Source organism: Budorcas taxicolor, chromosome 7, assembly GCF_023091745.1.
Source record: "Budorcas taxicolor isolate Tak-1 chromosome 7, Takin1.1, whole genome shotgun sequence".
Taxonomy (NCBI): domain Eukaryota; kingdom Metazoa; phylum Chordata; class Mammalia; order Artiodactyla; family Bovidae; genus Budorcas; species Budorcas taxicolor.
In genome coordinates this window covers 3,510,149-3,534,940 of record NC_068916.1, presented here as the reverse complement: position 1 = coordinate 3,534,940, position 24,792 = coordinate 3,510,149, and the positions used below count along the sequence as shown (strand labels likewise).

The 24,792-nt window shown below is 39.8% G+C and overlaps 1 protein-coding gene and 1 pseudogene across 1 annotated transcript in view; one reads left to right on the top strand and one right to left on the bottom strand.

Moving 5' to 3' along the window:
• The first annotated feature begins 687 nt into the window (after positions 1-687).
• Positions 688-24,792, top strand: part of CANX (calnexin) — a 31,387-nt gene continuing 7,282 nt past the window's right edge. The window contains exons 1-10 of the mRNA XM_052642948.1: positions 688-854; positions 17,537-17,713; positions 17,975-18,048; positions 18,469-18,527; positions 18,997-19,138; positions 19,566-19,647; positions 20,089-20,281; positions 21,652-21,841; positions 24,084-24,197; positions 24,614-24,770. Coding sequence (XP_052498908.1) covers positions 17,540-17,713; positions 17,975-18,048; positions 18,469-18,527; positions 18,997-19,138; positions 19,566-19,647; positions 20,089-20,281; positions 21,652-21,841; positions 24,084-24,197; positions 24,614-24,770 — 1,185 coding nt within the window. The 5' untranslated portion in view covers positions 688-854; positions 17,537-17,539. The remainder of the gene's footprint in view (positions 855-17,536; positions 17,714-17,974; positions 18,049-18,468; positions 18,528-18,996; positions 19,139-19,565; positions 19,648-20,088; positions 20,282-21,651; positions 21,842-24,083; positions 24,198-24,613; positions 24,771-24,792) is intronic.
• LOC128051807 (uncharacterized) lies at positions 11,139-11,230 on the bottom strand (annotated as a pseudogene).

Here is a 24,792-nt window from a genome sequence, read left to right as displayed (position 1 = left end):
CGAATTGAAAATTGAAATAAACCTGCAGTGTAGTATTGTGGACTGTATTTGAGCTTGGGTAACAAGGTGGCCTCAGGCTGCTGGGCCTAGAGCAATGACACTGCAGGAACCGTGGCGCCTGCTTACACAGCGCAGTGCAGTCGACTTTAGGCCTGACCGAGGGAGCCGTTAGCGCTGGGCACTCGCTGCATCGGGGGCAAGGCCCTTCCCGAAGGTTCACCAGACTTCCCATCCCTTCTTGCCAGCTGACATCTGACCCCCAAAGAAGGGAACGGAATGCCAGACTCCGAGGCCCGGGTCTAGGCACAGAAGGTGTGGGAACCACAGACACAGAGCGAGATGCAACTCTTGGAAGCGCGCCCACTAAGAAACCAGCGCAACCGCGCGCGGGAACTCCTGAACGGCCGGTCCCGCCACTGGGCGCGCGCGCCCGGGAGTATTCCTTTCCGCCCCAGCCCGCCCCCTTCCGTACCGCCCAACCAACGGCCACTTCCTGCCTCACTCCCAGCCAATCCCCACGCTCCACGAAGAATAGCCCTAGGGGGCGTAAGGGAAAGTCCTCAGAGCGATGGTCGCATTGACCAATTGAATTCAGAAGCTGGCGCGGGGGCGCTGGCCTTGGCCCTAGCTGTAGCTACTCAGGAGCGAGGGGCGGGCTCAGGGCCGGGCTTCGTGCTGCGGGGCTAGCTCGCGCGGCGGCAGCGGGAGTCGAGGCCTCTTGGTGCCGCGGCACGTGACGGTCGTGCTGCTTCAGCTGCTGCGCTGCCTCAGCGGCTGTATTCTCTGCGGCGCGGGGCCGGTTGTGCGGGTGGGAGCAGGCGAGGGCGCCACCGGCCGTCCCGCTGAGGCTCGAGGTGAGATGGGAGGCCTGCTTGTGTTCGGGCCTGCGAGGACTCTTGGGGGCCTGGATACGCGGCGCCGCGACCGGGGGCCTGGAGAGCCGGGCGTGGCCGGGGCCGTGGGGTCCGGCTGGGTTTCGAAAGCTCAGGCCCGGTCTGGCGCTCCGGCCGTGTGGTGTGAGGCCGGGACCTGGGCCTCTTGAGTTAGGGAGCCAGGCCCAGGCCGCGCCGCCGGGGTCGGGAGGCGTGGCAGGTGCCTTAGAACCTCTTTTGACCTCTGAGAAAGCTAACTTCTCCTTCTGGCTTTGCTTCTAGGGCTTTCTTAAGCCTATTGCTGGCTACCTGTGAAGCTGGGAAGTGGCCTGGAGTAACTGGGTGAAGGTCTGGAATAGGATCGGGCCTAGTCGATGTCCCTTATAGTGGGGAAGAGTTGATAGTGGGCCGAGAGAGAATATTTAGCATTAGAGGTTCAGTATTTGAAAATTAAAATCACAGAGTGAAGAGTGGAGTATGGAGAATGTGCTAGAACACGCAGTGGCTGGAAAACTTAAGCCCTGACATTTAATTATATCTCTTCATGGATGAGGAGTAAGTAATCTGGTTTGTAAATTCACAAAGACTGGCAGGAAAGCACCCGAAAGCTCTCTGGGCAAGTCATTTTATAATGGAGGAAACTTGAGGCCCAGAGCTCTGAAATGATTGACTCAAGGTCATGGGCTTAATTTTATGATCACGTTGGAGTTTTAGTTGAGGCAGTTTTGATGGTTAAGGCTAAGGCCCTGGTTTAAGTCGTTAATCTGTCGTTTGTTGCTATATGAACTTAGGCAGTTTACTTCTCTGTACCCCAGTTCTCTCCAAATAATGGATATAAAATCTGATGGTGGTGGTGTTAGAACTAAAGTGAAGTGAAGTCACTCAGTCGTGTCCGACTCTTTGCGACCCCGTGGACTGTAGCCTGCTCAGGCTCCTCTGTTCGTGGGATTCTCCAGGCAAGAATACTGGAGTGGGTTGCCATTTCCTTCTCCAGGGGATCTTCCCAACCCAGGGATTGAACCTGGGTCTCCTGCATTGCAGGCAGACGCTTTATCCTCTGAGCCACTAAACTGTGTATAAAAAAGGACAGGAGAGACTTTGACTACTTGATAGATGATTTAAATAAATTAAGGCCTGACTGATGTTGGTCCCCTACATCAACATCCTCCTTTTTGAGTTGGTTAAGTTCTGGGACCTGAAGTCACCTTAATGGATACAGGAGGAAGAAACTGGACTTAGTGGATTAACTGCTGGATATGACACAAGTGAATGCTGGCTGGAGGAAGTTAAACTGAGCTGAATATTAAAAGCTTGGGGGGACAAAGGTGAGCCACAGTTAGGTTTCTTTACCTCTGAGTTAGGAAATGGAACATTTTGCTTAATTTTTTAAATAAGAATTAGTGGGCGGGAGGATTTGTTTTGTTTCGGGTTTTTTTTTAAAAGGGAGGAACTGTATTGATCTTTAAAATCATTCCGTGTGTCAGTCTTTTAACAGCCATGTTTAAGTGCCATGAATAGAATCACTGCTGAGTTGTCCATTTGCTGTAGTAAGAGCAGAGGTAGAGAATTGTGTGGGAGTTCTGTGCACCAGCACAAGCAAACAGGTCAGGGAACTGGATTATGAGATGGCCAGAATGAACGGTGTATTGGAGTAAATGTGCGGCACAGCAAACGCATTTCCTGACCTGTCTGATAATGAGTGTCAGTAACTCCCTACCTGACTATCTTAACTCAACAGTTTCAACTAGCACATTATCTTCCAAGGACCTTGAGGGGTAAACGTTTTGACAGAAGTTGTTGCTGCAGTTTTGGCAATCATGCTCTTGCATCCTTTCAGTTACAGAGTTCACTTTGCCCTGAGAGATAGCTTAAGGGGATGAAGTGAGAGTTGGTAAGCACAAATGCAGGCTGGAGCCTGAATTCCAGGCCCAGCGAGGTAACTAGCATAATGAACAACATTAGTTTCCATATCTTTAAAACGCAGTGCCCAGGATACCTTACCATTAGGGATCTTTTAGGAGAGACAAATAAGATGGTGAACAGGAAACTGCTTTGAATGGAGTAATGAACTATGCAAGTAGAAGAATTGGCAGCTCATAACAACTCCTAGGAAATAATAACAGTGCCTGCACATAGTTAAAACCTGTACAGCTTACTGTAGAACTTTGTCAGAAAAGTGCAGGCTGAATGCTTTGTTAACTATAACAGTAGAACTTCGTCAGAAAAGTGCAGGCTGAATGTTTTGTTAACTATAACATGATTTTTAAATTAAGCTTAACTGTGAAAATTATTTGGAGAATTTAATTTTTTTAAGTAACTTAGAATCTTCAGTAATGTTTTGGGAATCCACGTTTTAAATCCTCTTAGTTTATACAAAAAAGGAAAGTGCTATGGGAAGATACATTTTAATGTTCCTGTCAATCAAAAGCAAAATTCAGAACTGAACTAGGCAGTGTACATCTATTTTTTTAGTGGATGAACATTTACAGTAAGGACCCCTTTGAATTTTATGTACTTCCCTCCCACTATTAAGTGCTTTGACGTTTTGACTAGATGTAATCCAGAGGAATGAAAAGCAGCAAAATGGTTATCTGTGACTGGAATCAAATTCCTTTTAAGTGGTTCCTTTTCAGTCTAAGACTTCAAGTTTCTTTTTTTTTTTTTTCCCAAGTTTCTTATCGCTGTTAAAACTCAGCGTTTTAGGACCATCGAAGCTTAAATGGTGTCGCTGGGCAATATTTAGTAATAGTAAAATCACTGATAATGTTGCACATTACTGTAAGCCTGGTACTAATATGAACACATTGCATGCATTTTGTTTATATAGCTATCCCAAGACGTACACAGTGTAAATGTATCCCAGTGTAAATGGCTCAGACGGTAAAGTGTCCACCTGCAATGCAGGAGACCCAAGTTCGATCCCTGGGTTGGGAAGATCCCCTGGAGAAGGAAATGGCAACCCACTCCAGTACTCTTGCCCGGAAAATTCCATGGACTGAGGAGCCTGGTAGGCTACAGTCCATGCGGTCGCAAAGAGTTGGACATGACTGAGTGACTTTACTCTCACTTTAAAAAGTACACAGTGTTGTTATTTTAGATGAAGAAACTGAGGCCCTGAAGTTAGCAATTCACCCAGTATGCAAAGTTATTAAGTAGAAGATTAGGGATTGTGACTTCTGAGTTGCTGCTCATTGTTGTGCAGGAACTAAGTTGTGTCTAACTCTTGTGACATTGTGGACTGTAGCCCGCCAGGCTCCTCTGTCCTTGGGATTTACCAGGCAAGAATACTAGAGTGGGTTGCCATGCCCTCTTCCAGGAAATCTTCCCAACCCAGCGATAAAACCGGCATCTCCTGCTTCGCCAGTGGATTCTTTACCACTGAGCCACATGAGAAGCCCAGTCCTGCTCATTAACCATGCTTTTAACTGTGACCTTGGACAGTTTAGCTTTAGTTTCCTCATGGGGCACATGGGATGATAGAACCTCCTGGGGATCTTATGAAGATTAAATTAGACAGTCTAAAGGTGTCTAAAATCAGTGAGACGTAACATTTTAAAAGGGTGGATAAATGGATAGCCTGCATGAAGGAAAGACTGCTTCATTTTTTAATTACGTTCAGCCTTTGAAAAAAATCACTTTGTAGAATTCCCTGGTGGGCCAGTGGTTAGGACTTGGATATTCCATTGCAGGGGGCACGAGTTCAGTCCCTGGTTGGGCAACTAACATCCAGCAAGCGGTACAGCCAAAAGAAAAAAAAAATCACTTTTTTAAAAAAAGTAACCAATTCTGCCAGCTAGGTCACTTCTGTTGTTTTTTCTGATTTCTCATGGATTAAAGGGATTAGAGGTGACATTTCCTAATTACTTTTAAGAGATAAAATTCCAAAAAGAAAAGCTTTAGAACTGAATGATTTCACTAGTGAATTCTACCAGATACTTAGGGAAGAATTAATACCAATCCTTCACAAACTTTTCTAAAAAATAGAAGAAAGGAAAACACTTCTAACTCATCCTTTAAGGCCAGTATTACCATGATATCAAAATGAAAGACTTCACAAGAAAACCATAGAACAATATCCCTTAAGCAAATAAATAAAAAGTCCTCCAAATGCTAGTAAATGGGATCCAGCAACATATAAAAAAGAATTAAACAACACAGCCAAGTGGGATATAACCCAAAAATGGAAGGTTGGTTTACCATACAATAAAGAGTGTAATATATTGCATTAATAGAGGACAAAAAACCTACATGATCGTATCAGTTTGATAAAGTGCAACACCCTTTCATGGTAGAAGCACTTAACAGACTAGGAATGTAAGGGAACTTCGTTGACCCTGTAAAGAGATATTCCTTTTGTGGGATTTGTTTCTTTCTAATTTCTCATGGATTAAAGGAATTAGAAGTGAAATTTCCTAACTACTTAAATTATTTGGCTGCCCTGGGCCTTAGTTGCTTATATCCAGTTGCCTGACCATCTGGGGCCACCTGCTTTGGGAGCACAGAGTCTCAGCCATTGAGCCACCAGGGAAGCCCCCCTAACTACTTTTAAGAAACAAAGTCTTGAAAGGCCCAGAACCAAATGGATTCACTGGTGAATTCTATCAAATACCTAGGGAAGAATTAACACTAATCCCTCACAAACTCTTCCAAAAATAGAAGAGAGGAGAATAGTTTCCAACACGTTCTATGAGGCCAGTATTACCCTGATACCAAAACTAGACAAAGTTTTTACAAGAAAGCCGTAGGTCAATATCTTTATGAAAATAGATGCAAAATAGACTATCTTGAAAATATTAAAGTTTAATTTAAAAGTAATTTGAGACTCCATTTGTTTTAAAAATCTTTTTTTTTGAATGGCCCCTTAGGGAGCATAAAGATACTGCCTATGAGAGGTGACAAATTTAATATTTCTTTAGTGTTTGCCAGTTCCTAAAATTGCTCTAAATCAATTTTTGATTTGTTGAAATTCAGTGCAGATTGTGTATGTTTCTAATAGAATATTTTGTGTTCAGTTGAAGTCTCATGTATATTTTTCAGTATAGTAAAATAATAGTACTCTTTAGAATGTGTCCTGAGAACAGAGTTACCATTAACCAAAAATAAACTTAAATTTGGAGGAATTCATGAAATTGGTAGCAGAGCAGAAAATAAGAAAATCACAGATAAACAGGGATATTTCCCTGTCCAAATGCTACAGTTGTATATACACCATTGCAAGGAAGAGTTAAAGAAAAAAAATCATAGAAGATAATGAGAAGAAAGCTAGTTCTTCTTGTTACATAAAATCATTCAGCTTTGTTGAAATATGTAGGAGGTGTAGGCCGTCTGGGAATTGAAGATGTGGTTGTACTAATTGTGTATCAAAAGAACAAACTATTTGTGTACTTATGAAGTACTGGACTCTGATAGACTGTATTATCTTGTTGTATTTTCACGGCAAGCCTTTGAGCTAGTAGTACTACTAGCTACATTTATAAAATAGGGAAGAAAGACTCCTGTAAGTTCAATAAGCTAATCAAGGCCACAAAGAGGGTCAAGAAAGTCTTGAACCCAGATTTCTCTTGACATGACACAGTTTACACCATCACATACACTGTACTGCCTTTTGCGTAAGGCCTTAATTTTCTGAATCGACAGTTTTAAAATAGAATATTTCCATTTCTAGAATTCAAGGTAAATTCACTCTTAAAAGTTAAAAAGTGAACTGAAATACTAAGAGTGAATAGATTAAGGTCTCTTGAAGAATCCTTCTGACTGTGAGATTTTGAGAACTGTGCTTTTTGCTCTGTCCTTGGAAAATTGAGACACAAGTTGGAAATATTTATGTTATTTATAAATGTATATTACATATATATTTATATATTATTTATCATGCATATTTATAAATGTATATTACATGTATATTTATATATTATTTATCACGTATATTTATAAATGTATATTACGTGTATATTATATAATATTTATCATGTATATTATTTATATAATTTTATCATGTATATTATTTATAAATGTATATACATGCATATACATATAAATGTATATGCATGTATTTTCTTGGCTTTGTGTACATTTGTCCATGTGATCCCAGTGGTAGAGATTCTCTGCCTTGGATATAGGCTGATAATTATATTTGATTATTAAAAGCAAAACAGTTATTAACTGGAAGGAAGGGGGCAAGATGTTCAGATTTCTAATCCAACTCACACTTTCTGGGTCTTTGTCTGTACTTCTGTGCTTTGAAAGACTGGGTCGATTTAAAGCTGGTTTCTATACAACTTTGATCAAGTCGAACGAACCAGCCATACTGATCCAGTAATACATTTTTTAAGAGAAGCTTTCAGGTTTGAAATAATTACAGATTTGCAAAAGTTGCAAAATAGCACAGAGAGATCTCTTGTACCCAATACCCAGCTTCCCCAAATAACAATATCTATAGTAAAATATCAGAACTAGGAAAAAATTGCATTGGTACAATCTATAGACCGTATTTGGATTTCTCCAGGTTTTACCTGCTCTTGGGTGTACATAGTTATGTACAATTTTATCATGACACTAGTTGATACTTAAAATTATTGCTTTAGGTGTTTTTTATAGACAAAATATTCAGGCTGGAGTCTTAAGTAGTGCTAACAGATCTCTGCGTGTTTTTTCCTAGTTAGATAAAAGGTTATGAGTTTTATGTTATCCACCTCCAACCCCCCTGAAACTTGATTGGTAGGACTAATGGTACAGAATATTCATGAACTCTGAAAACATGGGCAAATACATTTATGTTTCCAGACTTTAAGGACACCCTTTATTGATCCTGAAGGTCAGAGTTTTTTCTTTTTTAATATTTGATAACTAGTTGGTCCTCATGGAATAAAACACTATTAGCAAACATTCATTTAGTGTTTAATACGTGCCAAGTTTGCTGATGGGCATTAGACCCATTTTCTCCTTTAACCCTTTGTAATACAGAATTCTCACACTTCAGTCTTGAAACTGCCAGGAAACAGTCTTGAGCCCTGCCACCCAGTATTTATTGAAAGTCCATTTGAGGGAATTCCCTGGCAGTCTCACGGGTAGGCATTTTCACTGTTGGGGCCTGGGTTTGATCCCTGATGTCTCAAGCTATGTGGCATGGCCAAAGGGGGGGTGGGGTGGGGAAATCTAGCTGAAAAATATTTAATGAGTATTTGAAGGAAGTGCAGTCTGTTCACTTCTCTGAAACCTAGAAATTTTAAGTTTTATTTCCAGATCAAGTTCTGGATCAACAGAAATCAGAACTTGGCCTGTATAGTCTTGGCCCTCATATTGTTGGTTTTATTGACTTCACTTTTGCTGTAGTTAAGGGATACCGTACGATAAAGCCACACAAAACTATATTTACGTACAACTTAAGGGTATTTTTAAGAAAAGTTCACTTTGGTAGACTCATAAATGTTAAAAGATTTTTCTTGTTTGTGGTTTTGATTTTTAATTGCTACTCTCCTGCAAGTCTGTAAGTAGTTTGTAATTTGGCCAAGATAGGAATTTAAATGGGCCCGCTGTGAGACAGTTTGTGGCACTAAGTAGTTTAGTCACGAATTAGACATCCACCTAGCATTTGCACCCAAGCTCAAAAGGGCACTGCGGTAGAGTTTAAGGTAATAGCCTTGTGGTGATGAAGAAAAAAAATAAAATAAAATGGCTCTTAGGGGAAAATCAGGAAATGAAGTACTCCAAGAAAATGATGGCTTTCAAGCAGAAAGTATGAGAGAAACTGCTACAATGGCATTCAGGAATATGAGAAATCTCGCACTGGAAGAGGTAATGTAGCCTAGTGAGCATGGACTGTGAAGAGACTTAGAAAATGTTACTGTTTCTTTGCTGCTGGAAAGTGTTAATTTGGTTTAGAGGCACATAATTTCTTCACTTTTGTTCTTAAGCTATTTTAGATCTAGGAGTCATTGGCTCTGGGACTTTGGGGAAGTTGGGAGTGGCGGAAACGTGCTATATATTTTTTTAAAGCATTATTGCTTTGTTGTTGAGCTTCTTGTTACATATTTCCTGTTAATAATCTTAAAAATAGTGACAACTGAGAAATACGCTGTCTGCTTTGTTGTTTAGTTGCTAAGTCGTGTCCCACTCTTTTGCGACCCCATGGACTGTGGCCCGCCTGGCTTCTCTGTCCTTGGGATTTCCTAGTCAAGAATACTGGGAGTGGGTTGCCGTTTCCTTCTCCAGGTTGGGATTTTCCCGACCCAGGGATTGAACCCACATCTTCTGCATTGCAGGCAGATTCTTTATCACTGAGCTACCTGGGAAGCCCTTACACTCTCTGCTTGGGAGTTTCTAAGTGTTAAGACACATGAAGAGTTCTGTTTGTTTATTTTCCCAAAGTAATTAAGTAATTAGGCTGCAGTGGGTCTTTGTAGTGGCAGAGGGCGGAAAGGATCCAGGTCTCTAACCAGGGATCAGACCCGGCTCCCCTGTGTTGGGAGCATGAACTCTCAGCCACTGGACCACCAGAGAAGTCCTTGAAGAGTTTTCAAGGCAGAAAAAAGCTGCTTCTTAGATGTCTTCTTGGACATTAATATATGCGAAAAATCATTTTGTTTCTAAGGCAAAAGTGGTGTAAAATTATCAGGTGAAGTGTCGGGAGACAGCAGAGGTGGCCTCTGCTCCCCATTGTGACGGCACCGTTTTTGGCAAGTCAGTCTGTTGTACCTCAGCTTCTCTGAAAAGAGATTTAGACTAGATTCCCATGGTATATATTTCAGCCCTGAAATTTTTTTTTGGAGGGATAGGAGATAAATATTTTATGCATAATAGTGGAACATCTGGAGAAGGCAATGGCAACCCACGCCAGTACTGTTGCCTGGAAAATCCCGTGGATGGAGGAGCCTGGTGGGCTGCAACTGAGCGACTTCACTTTCACTTTTCACTTTCACGCATTGGAGAAGGCAATGGCACCCCACTCCAGTGCTCTCGCCTGGAAAATCCCATGGATGGAGGAGCCTGGTGGGCTGCAGTCCATGGGGTCGCTAAGAGTCGGACACGACTGAGCGACTTCACTTTCACTTTTCACTTTCATGCATTGGAGAAGGAAATGGCACCCCACTCCAGTGTTCTTGCCTGGAGAATCCCAGGGACGGGGGAGCCTGGTGGGCTGCCGTCTATGGGGTCGCACAAAGTCGGATGCGACTGAAGCGACTTAGCAGCAGCAGCAGCGGAACATCCCTTTTTTAAAAAATGAATTTTTTACAGAATCGTTTTAAATCTATAGAATCATTTCTACCATGATTAACAACATTAGTATAGTACATTTATTATAATTAATGAACAGATCATGGTAATTACCGAAGTCCATATTTAATTCAGATTTCCTTTGTTTTTACTTTCTGCTCATGTTCCATGGTACCGTATTACATTTAGTCATCTTGTCTCCTTAAACTCCTCTTGGCTGTGACAGTTTTTTTAGATTTTCTTTGTTTTTGATGTTCTTGGCATTTGAGGACTACTGGTCAGGACAGCAGTCCCTCTGTTGGGATTTCGTTGATGTTTTTCTCATGATTAGAGGGAATATGGATTTTGGGGAAGACCACAGAGGTTAAAGTACTGTTGTTGTTGTTTTTTTTTCTTTTTTTAAAAAATATAAATTTATTTATTTTAATTGGAGGCTAATTACTTTACAATATTGTATTGTTTTTGCATGAATCTGCCACAGGTGTACACGTGTTCCCCATCCTGAACCCCCCTCCCACCTCCCTCCCCGTACCATCCCTCTGGGTCATCCCAGTGCACCAGCCCTGGGCATCCTGTATTGAACCTGGACTGGCGATTCGTTTCTTACATGATATTATACATGTTTCAATGCCATTCTCCCAAATCATCCCACCTGCTCCCTTTCCCACAGAGTCCAAAAGACTATTCTATACATCTGTGTCTCTTTTGCTGTCTCGCATACAGGGTTATTGTTACCATCTTTCGAGATTCCATATATATGCGTTAGTATACTGTATTGGTGTTTTTCTTTCTGGCTTCCTTCACTCCGTATAATAGGCTCCAGTTTCATCCACCTCATTAGAAAGTGAAAGTGAAGTCACTCAGTCGTGTCCGACTCTTTGCGACCCCATGGACTGTAACTTTTCAGGCTCCTCTGTCCATGGGATTTTCCAGGCAATAGTACTGGAGTGGATTGCCATTTCCTTCTCCAGCGGATCTTCTTCAAATGTATTCTTTTTAATGGCTGAGTAATACTCCTTTGTGTATATGTACCACAGCTTTCTTATCCATTCGAAAAATATGGAACACTTCACGAATTTGCGTGTCATCCTTGCGCAGGAGCCACGTTCATTTTCAGTCTTACTAACGTGCTGCCGAAGCGAGCGCTCAAGTACTGTTTTCACCCCATTGTATCAAGGGCATGTGCTGTCAGCATGACGTCACTTTTGGTCTTTACCTTGAGCACCTGGCTGAAGTCGTGTTGGCTGGGTTTCCCCACTGTAAATTCCTGCTTCTCCTGTTCGCGTACAGGAAGGAGAGCACTCTGTAGCCCACTTGTAAGGGTAGGGAGTTATGTTTCTCCTCCTTGACAGTGGACTATCTGTATCTGTTACTTGGAATATTTCTGCCTGGGAAGTTTGCCTCTTTTGTTTGTTTGGTCTCATTTATCTATTTATTCAGTAATGTAATGTGTAGATTCATGGGCATTTATTTTGTGCTTTAGAATATAATCTAGTACGACTTATTTATTGCTCGTATTGTTCCAGCTTTGGCCATTGCTCGCTCTTTTGTTCCTTTGATGTAGCCCCCCATCGTTGTGGGTGTTTTTGTTTTGAACACTTCGTCACTTTCTGGCGGTACAAGATGTTCCAGGCTTGTCTTATATGTTTGCTGCCCTAATCCTAGAATCAGCCAAGGAACCCTGTTTCCTTTTTATTGGAGATGATATTGGAAACCAAAATCCTTGATACTAGGGTATTTATTGTATTGCTCCAGAGGTGTAGTAGTTTCTTGTATGCCCTCTTAACTGATAGAGCAAGAAAATGCATGTGTGCATACTGACTGTTCATATGCACATGTCTATAAATACTCCGTATGTAGCCCTCTGCATATTAAGAGAAGCACGAGTTCATACTGTAGTCTCCTAACTCTTGCCCATGTGGGTTAGCTTAGCCTCTGTCTTGCTTGTCCGTAGAATTTCCACGCTCAGCGTTGAAAGTGGCCCCTGCCATACATCATCCATTTACTTAATTTTCCTGGTATATGTGTTTAGCAGTATGCGAATGCTTACCCGGAATACTCATGTGAGTCAGTTCAGCTTGAGCAGTACTTTTGTATAGTCTGGTTTTGCAGACTTCGCTGATTGCCAGAGCTACTTAGGGAAAAGTCTTTTCCCGCCAACTCTCTGAGTGAGGTTGCTTCATGTGTTCGTGATACAGTTGGGTGGTTTCGCCACATCCTGTGTGTATCCTTGGGTCACTCAACCTCTTAAATGATGGTTTATAATTTCCGTACATCAAGATCCATTCTTTGTGCTGTTAAATTTTATGGGATTTGAAAAATACATAGTACCATGCATACATAATTACAACAGTATACAGAACAGTTTCTCTGCCTAGAATAGCCCCCTGTGCCTGCCTATTCAACCTGGCCGCTGCCTCTAAACCTGTGATTTTTCTTTTTTTTTCTTTTGATATCTAGGGTTCGGCCTTCTTCAGAATGTGATCTAATTGGAATTATATAGTATTGGCCTTTTCAGACTCAGTTAGCCTTCTCTCAGCAGTATCCACTAAAGATTCAAGTCTCTTTTTGGCTTAATAGCTCTTTTTTTTTTAAATTATAGTTTATAGTTTGTTTACTATGTTGTGATAATTTCTGCTGTACAGCAAAGTGCTTCAGTTTAGGTAGCTCATCTTGTAATTTCTGAACAATATTTCATCGAATGGGTATACTACAGTTTGTTTACTCATTCCCCTACTGAAGAACATTTTGGTTTCTTCAGGTTTTGAGTTATGGATAAAGCTGTTGTAAACATTTTTGTGACAGTTTTTGTCCAGTTGTAAGCCTTCAGATCTGTTGGGCAAGAACTTGGGAACATGATTGACACATCATATAGTAAGTCTACGGTTAGCTTTGTAAGAAATTGCCAGAGTATGTTCCAGAGTGCCTGCAGTTTTAGATTTTCACCAGCAGTGAAAAACGAGTTCCTGTTAGTTCACATCCTTGCTAGTGTTTTGGATCTTAGCCATTCTGATAGGGGTGTTGTAGTATCTCATTGTTCGCAGTTACCTAATGGCAGATGAAAGAGCTTCCCCAGTGGCTCAGCAGTAAAGAATCTGCCTGCAGTGCGGGAGCTACAGGAGACCTGGGTTCGGTCCCTGAGTCGGGAAGATCTCCTGGAGAAGGGCACGGCAACCCACTCCAGTAGGAGAGTCCCACGGACAGAGGAGCCTAGTGGGCTACAGTCCATGGGGTTGCAAAGAGTCGGACATGACTGAGCGACTTAGCAATGGCAGATGATGTCTGATCTTTTCATATGCCATCTAAATATCTTGTTTGGTGAGGTATCTGTTTAGATGTTTTGCCCAGTTTGTAATTGGGTGGCTTGTTTTCTTACTGGTTCCGTTTGTGTTCTTTGTACATTTTGGAATCCATTTCTTTATTAGATATTTATTTTGCAAATATTTTCTCCTAGCTTGATTTGTTTTTTAATTCTCAGGTTTCTTTCATAGAGTTAAAGTAAGTTCAACCAATTTTTTTCTTTCGTGTATCTAGCTTTTGATGTATTGGGAAACTCTTTGTCAAACCCAAGATTGCTTAAAATTTCTCCTGTGTTTTCTTATAGAAATCATAATAGTACAACATCCTTTTTGATATGTGTGGGTAGGAGGACTGAAATGAGGGTGGGTTTTGTTACTTGGTAATATTGGGTTTTCATTAATGAAGTGGAGAATTAAGATCACCTTAAAATATATTGTTTTGGATTATTTCTAAGTGTGACCAAGTCTTTAACAAAATTTGGAATGTTTGGGCTGGGTTAATAGTGGCTCTTGAAACTAGACCTGTTTAGCATTTTCTTGGGAATATTGGCAAGTTACTTTGGCAAATATTGAAGCAGCATATGTAAAACTAGCAGTGGCTTAGGCTCATAAACACACAGCTGTGAGAATTGATTTGTCATGGTTTGGCAATGGTGGTTCCTCCACGGCTTTAACAACCCTCTAGATAATGTGAAAGTTAACAGATACGTGCCTGAGACTTCTCAAACCTGAAAAACCAGGTCCTGAAACTCAGGCTGTAGGGAAATGGTGGTGGAGAGAAGTGTGTTTCCTGTTCATGACTGGGATGGTAGCCTTATGCTGCCGGACAACTTCTGCTTTTATTCTGCCTCCCTCATGCAGATGCCACCTTTCCTGGGTTCCTCGGTCCAGCAACCTGTTTGGCAGTCACACTCCTCACTCGCTAAACCCTGCCTGAATCCTCCGTTCCAGCCCACTCCCTTCAGGACCCTTCCTGACTAGCCTTTCTATCCTCTCACACGTGTTCGGGATGCAGCCACATTTTGTCTAGTGTAATAGAAATAGGAGATCTGAAATCTTTGACTCTCACTTATTGGTTGTGATATTGAGTAAATGATTGGGTTGTTTTCATTTCACTACATCTTAGTAATACCTCAAGGGAGGTTTGCAAAATAATGTAACTGTGAAAGTGCTTTTATAAACTGGAACACAAAGCACAAGTTGATGATTCATAAACCCTAGTCAGTGGTTCTCAAGGTAGCAACCTTTGCATCGCCTGGAACCTGATAGAAAGGAAAAGGCCCAGCACGCACACACTCAATCAGCAGTCTGTTTTAGAAAGCCCCCTGAGGCACGCTCAAGTTAGGAATAGCTGCCTTGTGACATTATACTCATCTCGAGGAGCATTGTGTTAGTCTGCTTGGACTGCCACAACAGCACCACAGGCCGGGCAGCTTAAACAACAGAAAAGTGTTTTCCTAATGTCTGGAAGTCTGTGATCGAGGCGCTGGCAGAGTTGGCTTCTGGTGTGGCCTTCCTCCTCAGCTTGCGGAGGGCCACCATCTTGCGTCCTCGTTGGACTTAACCTCTGCACGTGGATTCCTGGTTCTCTTCCTCTTACTATAGACACCAGTTAGGGCCCCAACCTTATGACCGCTTTTAAACTTAATTGCTTCCTTAAAGGTCCTGTCTCTAAATATAGTTATGTTGGGAGTTCGAGTTTCAACATACAAATTTGAGGTAGGAGACACAGTTAAGCCTGTAACAGCGGTATATGCTGTATGTGTGTGTGCACTTAGTTGCTCACTTGTGACCAAATCTTTTACAACCCAATGGACTGTAGCCTGCCAGGTCCTTCCATAGGATTTCCCAGGCAAGAATACTGGAGTGGGTTACCATTTCCTTCTCCAGCAGATCTTCCCAAAATGTGGGTCTCCTTCATTGGCAGACCAATTCTTTACCACTGAGCCACCTGCAAGCCCATAACATAACAGCAGTATATCAACAAATTAAAAATTAGAGGAAAAAAATCAGTCTTCCTGTTCTGCAGTTGTACTCTCCCTCACTGAACCCTACCTGAATCCCATTTTTGAAAGGTAAGTAGTTAGTTCGTCTCCCCGGTTAGCTTTTCCTTGAGCAGCAGTGTTTTAACATCAGTACATAGTCCTTATTAATTCACTGGTTTTGTGATTCACTTAATTGCTACTAGGCTTATCACATTTGCCTTTTTGACTTAACTATTTTGTGGGCTAATTTGATTTATAGAGTATCCCTGGGAACCCAACTACCATTTATAGCATTATTTCTGTGAGAACTTTTTAGGTTGTATACAGTTGATTTAGATAAAAGTGTTGAATCAGCCTGTTTAGTTTCAGAGAATCCAGTGTAGTTGTAAATCAAAGCAATATTGCTATGCCATTGTATATTTTGGTGGTAGAGAATAGAAGCCTTACCAGTGAAAAATTGAAATTACTGGCATTTCTTGGTATATAAGAAGCCATAGCAGAATGTTGACATTGAGAGTTTTTAAATTCTAATACCAGTCCTAGGAAAGATGATGAGTGAGTTTTTATTTTTATAAAAATCTTTTATTTCTTTATTTTCTGTGCTGCCTAGGAGTCCAGTGAGCTTTACTTTCTTTCATTTTGTGAAAACAGTACCCACGATTTATAAATAAAAGAAATACCGCCAAATGATACATGAAAATCTAGTTCTATATAATTAATCACTTTAAAGGATTATAGCATTTATAAGGAATTAGGCGTTAAATTCAGCATTAGAATAAGTTGATTTACAAGTGACCAAAAAATTAAGCTATTTTCTTTATTTTAATAGCAGTGAAATTTTATAGCAGTGAAAATACTTGTAAGATTTACCATCTTAACCATCAAGTTCAGTGGCATTGAGTATGTTCACATTGTTGTACAGCTTTCACCTCCATCCATCTCCAGAACTCTTTGTCTTGCAGAATTAAAATTCTGTACTACCTACTGCCAAATCATTTTGTGCATCCATGTGGCTCAGTTTTTATATCTTTAGATCTGTGGTTTTGGAGAGAGGATTGACTACCATCCATGACAGTCAAATATAATATGTAAGACACTTGAAGGCTTAGAAAAAAGAGATGAAAATAGTTGGTCTGTGGTTTAATATATTTATTTGTTTTTCGGAGAAGGCAATGGCGCCCCACTCCAGTACTCTTGCCTGGAAACTCCCATGGACGGAGGAGCCTGGTGGGCTGCAGTCCATGGGGTGGCACAGAGTCGGACACGACTGAGTGACTTCCCTTTCACTTTTCACTTTCATCCATTGGAGAAGAAAATGGCACCCCACTCCAGTGTTCTTGCCTGGAGAATCCCAGGGACGGCAGAGCCTGGTGGGCTGCCGTCTTTGGGGTTGCACAGAGTCGGACACGACTGAAGTGACTTAGCAGCAGCAGCATGGTTTAACATATTTTTTTGTTGAATCTTAAAACTGATGTTTTATTTATTTATTTGGCTTATTGGGTCTTAGTTGCTGACAGGTGGGATCTTCATTGCATCATGCGGGATCTTTTTTTTAATGCAGGACCTTGTTGAGCATGGAGTCTCTGATTGTGGCCTGTGGGCTTAGTTGCTCTGTTGCATGTAGGATCTTAGTTCGCCAGCCATGGATCAAACTCAAGTCTCCTGCTTTGCACAGGGTTCCCTGGAAGTCCCTTAAAACACTAATTAAAAAACATACCTATTCTTCTTGATCTTTGGACAAAAACAGCAGCATCTAATCTAAATTAAGTCTTTAATGTGAGGCAAGTTAACTCCTCTGTTATTTCATTGTAATGTTTTAACTCGTTTAAACTGTTCTGTAAAAGGGGCTTTGTCTATTGTAAAGCTCTTTACAAATGCAAGAAGTTATTTTGAAATTATATCTGAACACCCTAGGTCTGTGTAGCCAACATGATATTCTATATGGGGACAATTGTTTGAGTTATACTTTGAATTTTTTCTTGAAATTGGATCTTTTAGCTAACTGATTTTAGGAAAACCTGTTATTCTGAGTTCACTTTCTTTATGAAATGAAATACAGTAAAGTTCCTTTCAGCTCTGATTTGAAAGCCTTAATTTTAAATAAGGGTTCAAAATTTTTGAAAGGAGGTGATACAATTAACTGTACTTTTTTTTAATAAATACTTAGATCATGGAAGGGAAGTGGTTGCTGTGTATGTTACTGGTCCTTGGAACTGCTCTTGTTCAAGCTCATGATGGACATGACGATGATGTGATTGACATTGAGGATGACCTTGATGACGTCATTGAAGAGGTAGAAGACTCAAAACCGAAGCCAGATGCCAGCAGTCCGCCATCGCCAAAGGTTTGACATGACCTTTGAATCTGTTTGTTTTGCCTCTTGAGATGATCAAAAGATGAAGGTACATTTTGGATCCTTACCAAAGGGAAAGCAAAATTTGCTAAAATACTCATTGCTCTCTCTGTCAACCCTTGTTATATTGTCCCAAAGATAAATTACATGGGTTGAATTTGAGGGCCAGTCATGCAAGTTTGAAAGCAAACCAAGAGAATAGATCCTACTGAGAATATTTTAATTCTTAATTCATTTTTATGTTTAACACAGGTCACCTACAAAGCTCCAGTTCCAACTGGGGAAGTGTATTTTGCTGATTCTTTTGACAGAGGAACTCTGTCAGGGTAAGTGTTTTGTAGGGGGAAAAAAATCTTAGAGGCAAACATCATGTAACTAGAATAGTAGAATCCTTTTTAGATAGTATTTTATATTTTCAGTCCCATTTAGGAAAAATCTTTTAGAACATGTGGTTCTTGCTTCCATTTATTTCCCCTTCACCTCGTATTTTGTTCTTTGAGAAAAATTTTTTTTTCTCTTGAGTCTTAAAAAGTGAAATTATTTCATGAGTTTGGTACTTTTTGTTACCAGTTTTTGATTTGAGTATAATATCACTACTTGAAAGACATATTTAAAAGTTGAAAGTAGAGTGATTAGGTGGACTAAGAAGAGCTGAATTGTCCCTGTTTTTATTATTATTTACATTGTTTCTTTTTACAGGCCAACTGTAATTTGATTCTTAATTTGGGGGGATGTCTTAATTACAGGTGGATTTTATCCAAAGCCAAGAAAGATGACACTGATGACGAAATTGCGAAATATGATGGTGAGAGTTGCATTTGATTTAGATATAACAGCAGATTGAGATATGGTATGTTTCCATAGTATCTCAAGACTAGTTTAAAAGTAGTATGTATACATTTTAAGGTTATTCCTTGGAACTTTGCTATCTTTGTGTGTCCCGTTATATTTTATAGGGTTAGACCTGTTTAATTTTAATTTTTATACTATAAAGTAGAAAGATAATTTATTACCCATGGTGCTGTATTTTGGACATGGAAGGTCTTTTCTAGGCATTGGTAAAATGCATGTGCTTTGGGTTTTTAAAAACTATATCCTAATATTTATCAGTTAATGTGTGTTTAATATTAATAGGCCAGCTCTTAGAGGTAAATGGAACAGGTTAAACATTTGTCTGTGTGATGAATTTATACAACTCGGAGTTTTATTTATTACCATTTAAGGATCTTCAGAGGTGTAGTTAGAGAGTAGAACTATTTTTTGTTGTCTTGCAGGAAAATGGGAGGTAGATGAAATGAAGGAAACGAAACTTCCAGGCGATAAAGGACTTGTGTTGATGTCTCGGGCCAAACACCATGCTATCTCTACTAAGCTGAACAAGCCCTTCATCTTCGATACCAAGCCTCTCATTGTTCAGTAAGTAAAACACTTGGTTGATAGAAGCTTTCTGGGAAGAATGATACCTGTTTAAAACTGTTATTCTATGTAAAAAAATAATGAAAATAATTACATGTTGCAATAGAAATTTTAGGATGTGTTTCAGCATCTTGTAACATTTTTTTTTCATGCCCAATAAATTATTTTAAAATAAATCAGCTATTTTTCCTCCTGATACCAAACGAACTTCTGGATTTTTTGCAGAAAGTATTTATTGGGAATCTGCATTACGTTTTTTTCTTTTTTCTTTTTTTTTACTTATTTAATTTTGGAGGATTGGGTGGATATAACAGTAGAAGATGGAATTTTTACATATAACCTGTATAAAACATGTGATCAAAATGAGGGAAAGGGGAAATAAATTAATGCCATATGGTTTCTGCTTTTTTTTTCCCCCTAAAATTAGGTATGAAGTTAATTTCCAAAATGGGATAGAATGTGGCGGTGCCTATGTGAAACTACTTTCCAAAACCCCAGAGCTCAATCTGGTAAGTGCTTTCTGTTTATGTGGCCACCCAATTACCTTTTAAGAATTTCAGAGAGAACGAAAGAAAATTTTCCAAGACCTGTGAAAATAAAGGTCTTCTTTCCTGCTGTTGAAATATCTTGGAAGTTGAAAATATTGACTTTGACATTTCTGTGCTTTTTATTTGAAATGTAAATTTCGAAGCTGTTTCTTAGTTTCTGTCCTATGTAATTTTTAGTTTTAGCAGACTTTATAAAAGAAGCAGTAACTCTCTAGATAAATGCATTATTTTATGCTTTTAATCATTCTCAGTGAAATTTCTGGTTATTTTCAGTGGTACCTGTACAAATCTCATAAGTGAATAAATAGGACACTATTTGGGATTTTGTAAGAGGATATATCATACTTTTGAAAAGTTGCTTTTCAACACTTTGAGTTACTTAATTCATTTTTGTTTCTGAAGGATCAGTTCCACGACAAGACCCCCTATACGATTATGTTTGGTCCAGATAAATGTGGAGAGGACTATAAATTGCACTTCATCTTCCGCCACAAAAACCCCAAAACAGGTGTATATGAAGAAAAGCATGCTAAGAGGCCAGATGCAGATCTGAAGACCTATTTTACTGATAAGAAAACACATCTTTATACATTAAGTAAGAAAAACTATTAATTAATTTGAGGGGGTTTTGGCACTACCCATTTATCATCCTTCTAAAGATTATAATGAAAATGACCTGCAAATAACAATCTTTATTGACTTAATATCATAGTGGTGAGAAGAACTTAGTTTCTCAGCACTAAAAGAAATGTTTCTTCCTTAGGTTGAATTGAGAAACATATTTTAAGAAAAGCTTTTATGTCCTGTAAAGAGATTCTTTGCTTGATCTCCACTCATCTCCTGCCTTTGTTTATTTTTTTATTGATAGAATGTTAAGTAACAGGACATAAAATAGAAATGTGTGTCTTCTAGTTGAACTTGTTTGGATGCTCCAGCACGTAGACAGTTGAGTATAATTATTCAGGCATTGGAATGGGGTTTTTATGTTCATAAGGCTTTTTCTGCTGCTTTGAGATCACATGTAGTCATGCTTCTTTTCCTAAAGAATGCAATAACTTTTTTCTTTATAACGAAAGTATATATATTCAGCATAGAAATTTGAAAGGAAAAAAGACAAAGTATCTGAAATAGCAACATTGTGATACGTATTTGGCCATATGTGAATAAACATGTATATATGTGTAAACACATAATTTTATATTAAAGGTTAAATATGTTTTATTTCTTCTCAACAAAATGTGAGAATTTTCTGTGAGAATGTTTCATTGATAACATTGGTCACCTTCATTATCATTTAGGATAGCAGCATAGTACTTACTGTGTTATCTTCCACAGTATTCTGGATGTGCTGTGATCTAGTCACTTGCCTATTAGACATTTAGTTGTAGGATCCAGGCTTTAGCATAATTCCACTTAAGATACCTTTATAGATTTAAAGTTACATTTGCATTCTTCACTGGAGTCCAAAAGTACAACCTGAGTAGATTTGTGGTTTAATAAATAAAAGGTTTGTGTGATTGGAACTGTTGGCAACATAGATAGTGGTAATACCAACTCAGAAAATGAGGAAATGGGTCTTTTCTACTGGGAGATCGTTATAATAAATAAACTTATTTGCCTGTTGACCTGTGTGTAACCATTTGTGACAAACCAATATTGCAGTTACTTTGCATACTTTTGGTTTTTTGATGTTTTTGTGTTCATATCCCATGTTCATGGAATATTTTGTTTTTAAAATTTTACCTGTTTAATTTCTAAAAACCTGAAGAACTAATGTTTATGATTGACAGATAAGGAAAAGAGTACAAACTTGCCTGAGCCTCCGTGACCGTGTTCCGACTCTTAATACCCAAAGTCATTACTCCATGCTTCTGCCTTCTGTTAGAAATACGATCTTTTGTGGTAAGGAAAACTTGGGAATGAGTGGCTAATTAACTTACAAAAATTGCATTTGATTTTTTTCAGTCTTGAATCCAGATAATAGTTTTGAAATATTAGTGGACCAATCTGTTGTGAACAGTGGGAATCTGTTAAATGACATGACTCCTCCTGTAAATCCTTCACGTGAAATTGAGGACCCAGAAGACCGGAAGCCTGAAGATTGGGATGAAAGACCAAAAATACCAGATCCTGATGCTGTCAAACCAGATGACTGGTGAGTCTTTTTGGTACCTGTTTTTGAATGCAGTGGAGCGTTTCATATATTCCATGTGGCTTAAGCAATCTAATGATGGTTGAAATCTGATAATTTGTATAATCTGTGATGCAGTGTAAATGTTAGGAAAAGCGCAGCCTACTACAGCTGAAAATAGTAGTGACCACATAGTGATCACCAGGGCCGTCGTGATCATCTGGACTGCCTCACACCATTTTACAAGCTACTAAATGCTGAAACCAATGATAGGGTTTGCCTGTGGCAGCACAGTTGGTTTGTGACAAAACTTCACATTTTTTTGCCTGGCCTTTCCCGTGCTTCTATAATTCAGTTTAAAGCTGGAGTCCTAAAATTTTAATTTGAAAAATAACCTTTCTCCTATTAAACAGTACTCAGGAGATCTTTGCGCTCTGTTGGGCGCTGGAATGCAAAGCCACGGGCACACCGCTGCCTGCACAGCCCGCACCGTAGTTGTGAGATAGGCAACTGAAGTTGGCGTGCATATGGTGAATGATCTAATATGTGTTTCCATGGTGACCAGAGCACCAAGTATACCAAGCTTCAGTATTTTTAAATTGGGAACTGAAAGTGGGCAGGAGCTAACTAACTGGTAAAGATGGGAAGTGGTATTCCCTGGTTGAAGGAGAATATCATGTGCAAAAGTTGAGGAAGAGGCGCGAGCTTAGCACACACGAGGGCAATTGAGCGGCCTTTTATGCAGGATGCGAATTGGAGAGTGGTCAGAAATGGAAGCCGGTGGGTTGTCCTCTTGTATATGACCCTGTTTGAACTCTTGGTATGGTGACTTGTGGAAATGTTAGAAAGCGAACAAAGAGAAATGATAAAACTGATCTTCCATTTGTGAAAGCACCCTCTTAGGTTTCTTAGGGAAATTCTAGTTGATACTTACGTGCTGCACTGGTGTAAAGAGTGAGTTTATTTGTATGTTTGGTGAACATTAGATTTGGACTCACCTTGTTCGGTATTGTATTCCTTAACTAGCTGTTTTGTTGTGGAGGAGAAGTAAATGTTCAGCTTAAAAGGTCAGGTGAATGATAGACAAGTTTAGTCCTAACACAATTTTAAACTAGCATAGTTCTAAAACAAGCATAACCCTGACCAAGAATAGGAGATGTCCTTGGTTACCAGCTAAAGTGGCACTGTCTTACAGTAACTGCAGAAAGCTTTGAAATTAGGTACTTCTTGATAAACTTAGAAGGGTGACTGTTACAGTCATAATTCACATGCTAAAATCCACCCTTTTAAAATGTACAGTTTACTGGTTTAGTATATTCATAGTGTTGTGCGGCGGTTACCACTGTAATTCCAAAACATTTTTATCACCCAAAAAGAAGCCCATACCCATGAAGCAGTTACTTCCTCCCTATTTCTCCCTTCCACCAGCCCCTGGCAACCAGTAATCGACTTTCTGTCTTATGGATTGGACCATTCTGGATATAGGATTAGTAAGATGGTCTTTGGTGTCTAGCTTCTTTGGCTTAGCATAATAGTTTTAAGACTCTAAGACTCATCCATGTGGAACCTTGTGTTGATACTTTATTTTTGTGACTGAATAATAATCCATCCTGTGGGTGATACCACATTTTATTTATCTATTCCTTGTTTAATTGACATTTAGGTTGTTTCCCTTTTTGGGCTATGGTTGTGAATAACACTGCTATAAACATTGAAATGAATGGTTTTGGGTTGAACATACGTTTTCATTTCTTTTGGGTATATTCCTAGGAGTGTAATTGTTAGGTCACATGGTAACTATGTTTAACTTTGTGAGGGACTGCCAAACTGTTTTCCAAGGTAGCTGCACCATTTTGCTTTCTTACAAGCAATGTAGGAGGGTTTCATTTTTTTCCATATCCTTGCCAATACTTAGTTTTATCAGTCCTTTTTCATTATGGTCATCCTACTGGTTATGAAGTGGTATCTTATTGTGGTTTTGATTTGCATTCAAAATGATGACTAGTGATGTAGAACATATTTTCGAGTGCTTTTTGGGCATTTGTATATCTGAAGAAATGTTTATTCAAATCCTCTACTGGTTTTTAAATCAAATTGTCTTTTATTATTGAATCGTAAGAGTTCTCTATATATTCTGCATACTAGACCCTTGCATATGATTTTAGATATTTCTAGGAGGAGCTATTTCACAAAGTGGGACCACACTGTAATCATTGTAGTTCTGTGGCCAGTGTTGTTGTTAATTGTCTTTTTCTTTTGTGCTTAGGGATGAGGATGCCCCTGCTAAGATTCCAGATGAAGAAGCTACGAAGCCCGAAGGCTGGTTAGATGATGAGCCTGAGTATGTGCCTGACCCAGACGCAGAGAGGCCGGAGGACTGGTATGAGTGTTGGTTAACTTTAACATTGCCTGCTCTTTACTGAAAGGAAAGTTAGTACTTAATACAGCCAGGGCTTCCCCGGGGGCCCAGACAGTAAAGCATCTGCCTGCAGTGTGGGAGACCTGGGTTCAACCCCTGAGTCAGGAAGGTCTCCTGGAGAAGGAAATGGCAACCCACTCCAGTAGTCGACTGCTCAAACTTAAGTGTAGAGCTCAACAAACTGAATTGATTACATTTTCATCTCTCTTTTTAATGTATCTGTCACAGAAAATCCTTTGTTACTGGAAATGCGGAAACAAAATGATGCTTTGTAGTACGCCGCTGAATATTCCTGCAGGATTTCAGGGAAGCCCTGGGGTAGCTTTTCATAGTCCTGCTTCACAGAATCCACTTGCAGTTTGTTTATGTCTCTACAGGGATGAAGATATGGATGGAGAATGGGAGGCTCCTCAGATTGCCAACCCTAAGTGTGAGTCGGCCCCTGGGTGCGGTGTCTGGCAGCGACCCATGATTGACAACCCTAATTATAAGGGCAGATGGAAGCCCCCCATGATTGACAACCCTAACTACCAGGTTGGTACCTCCTGATGGTTGA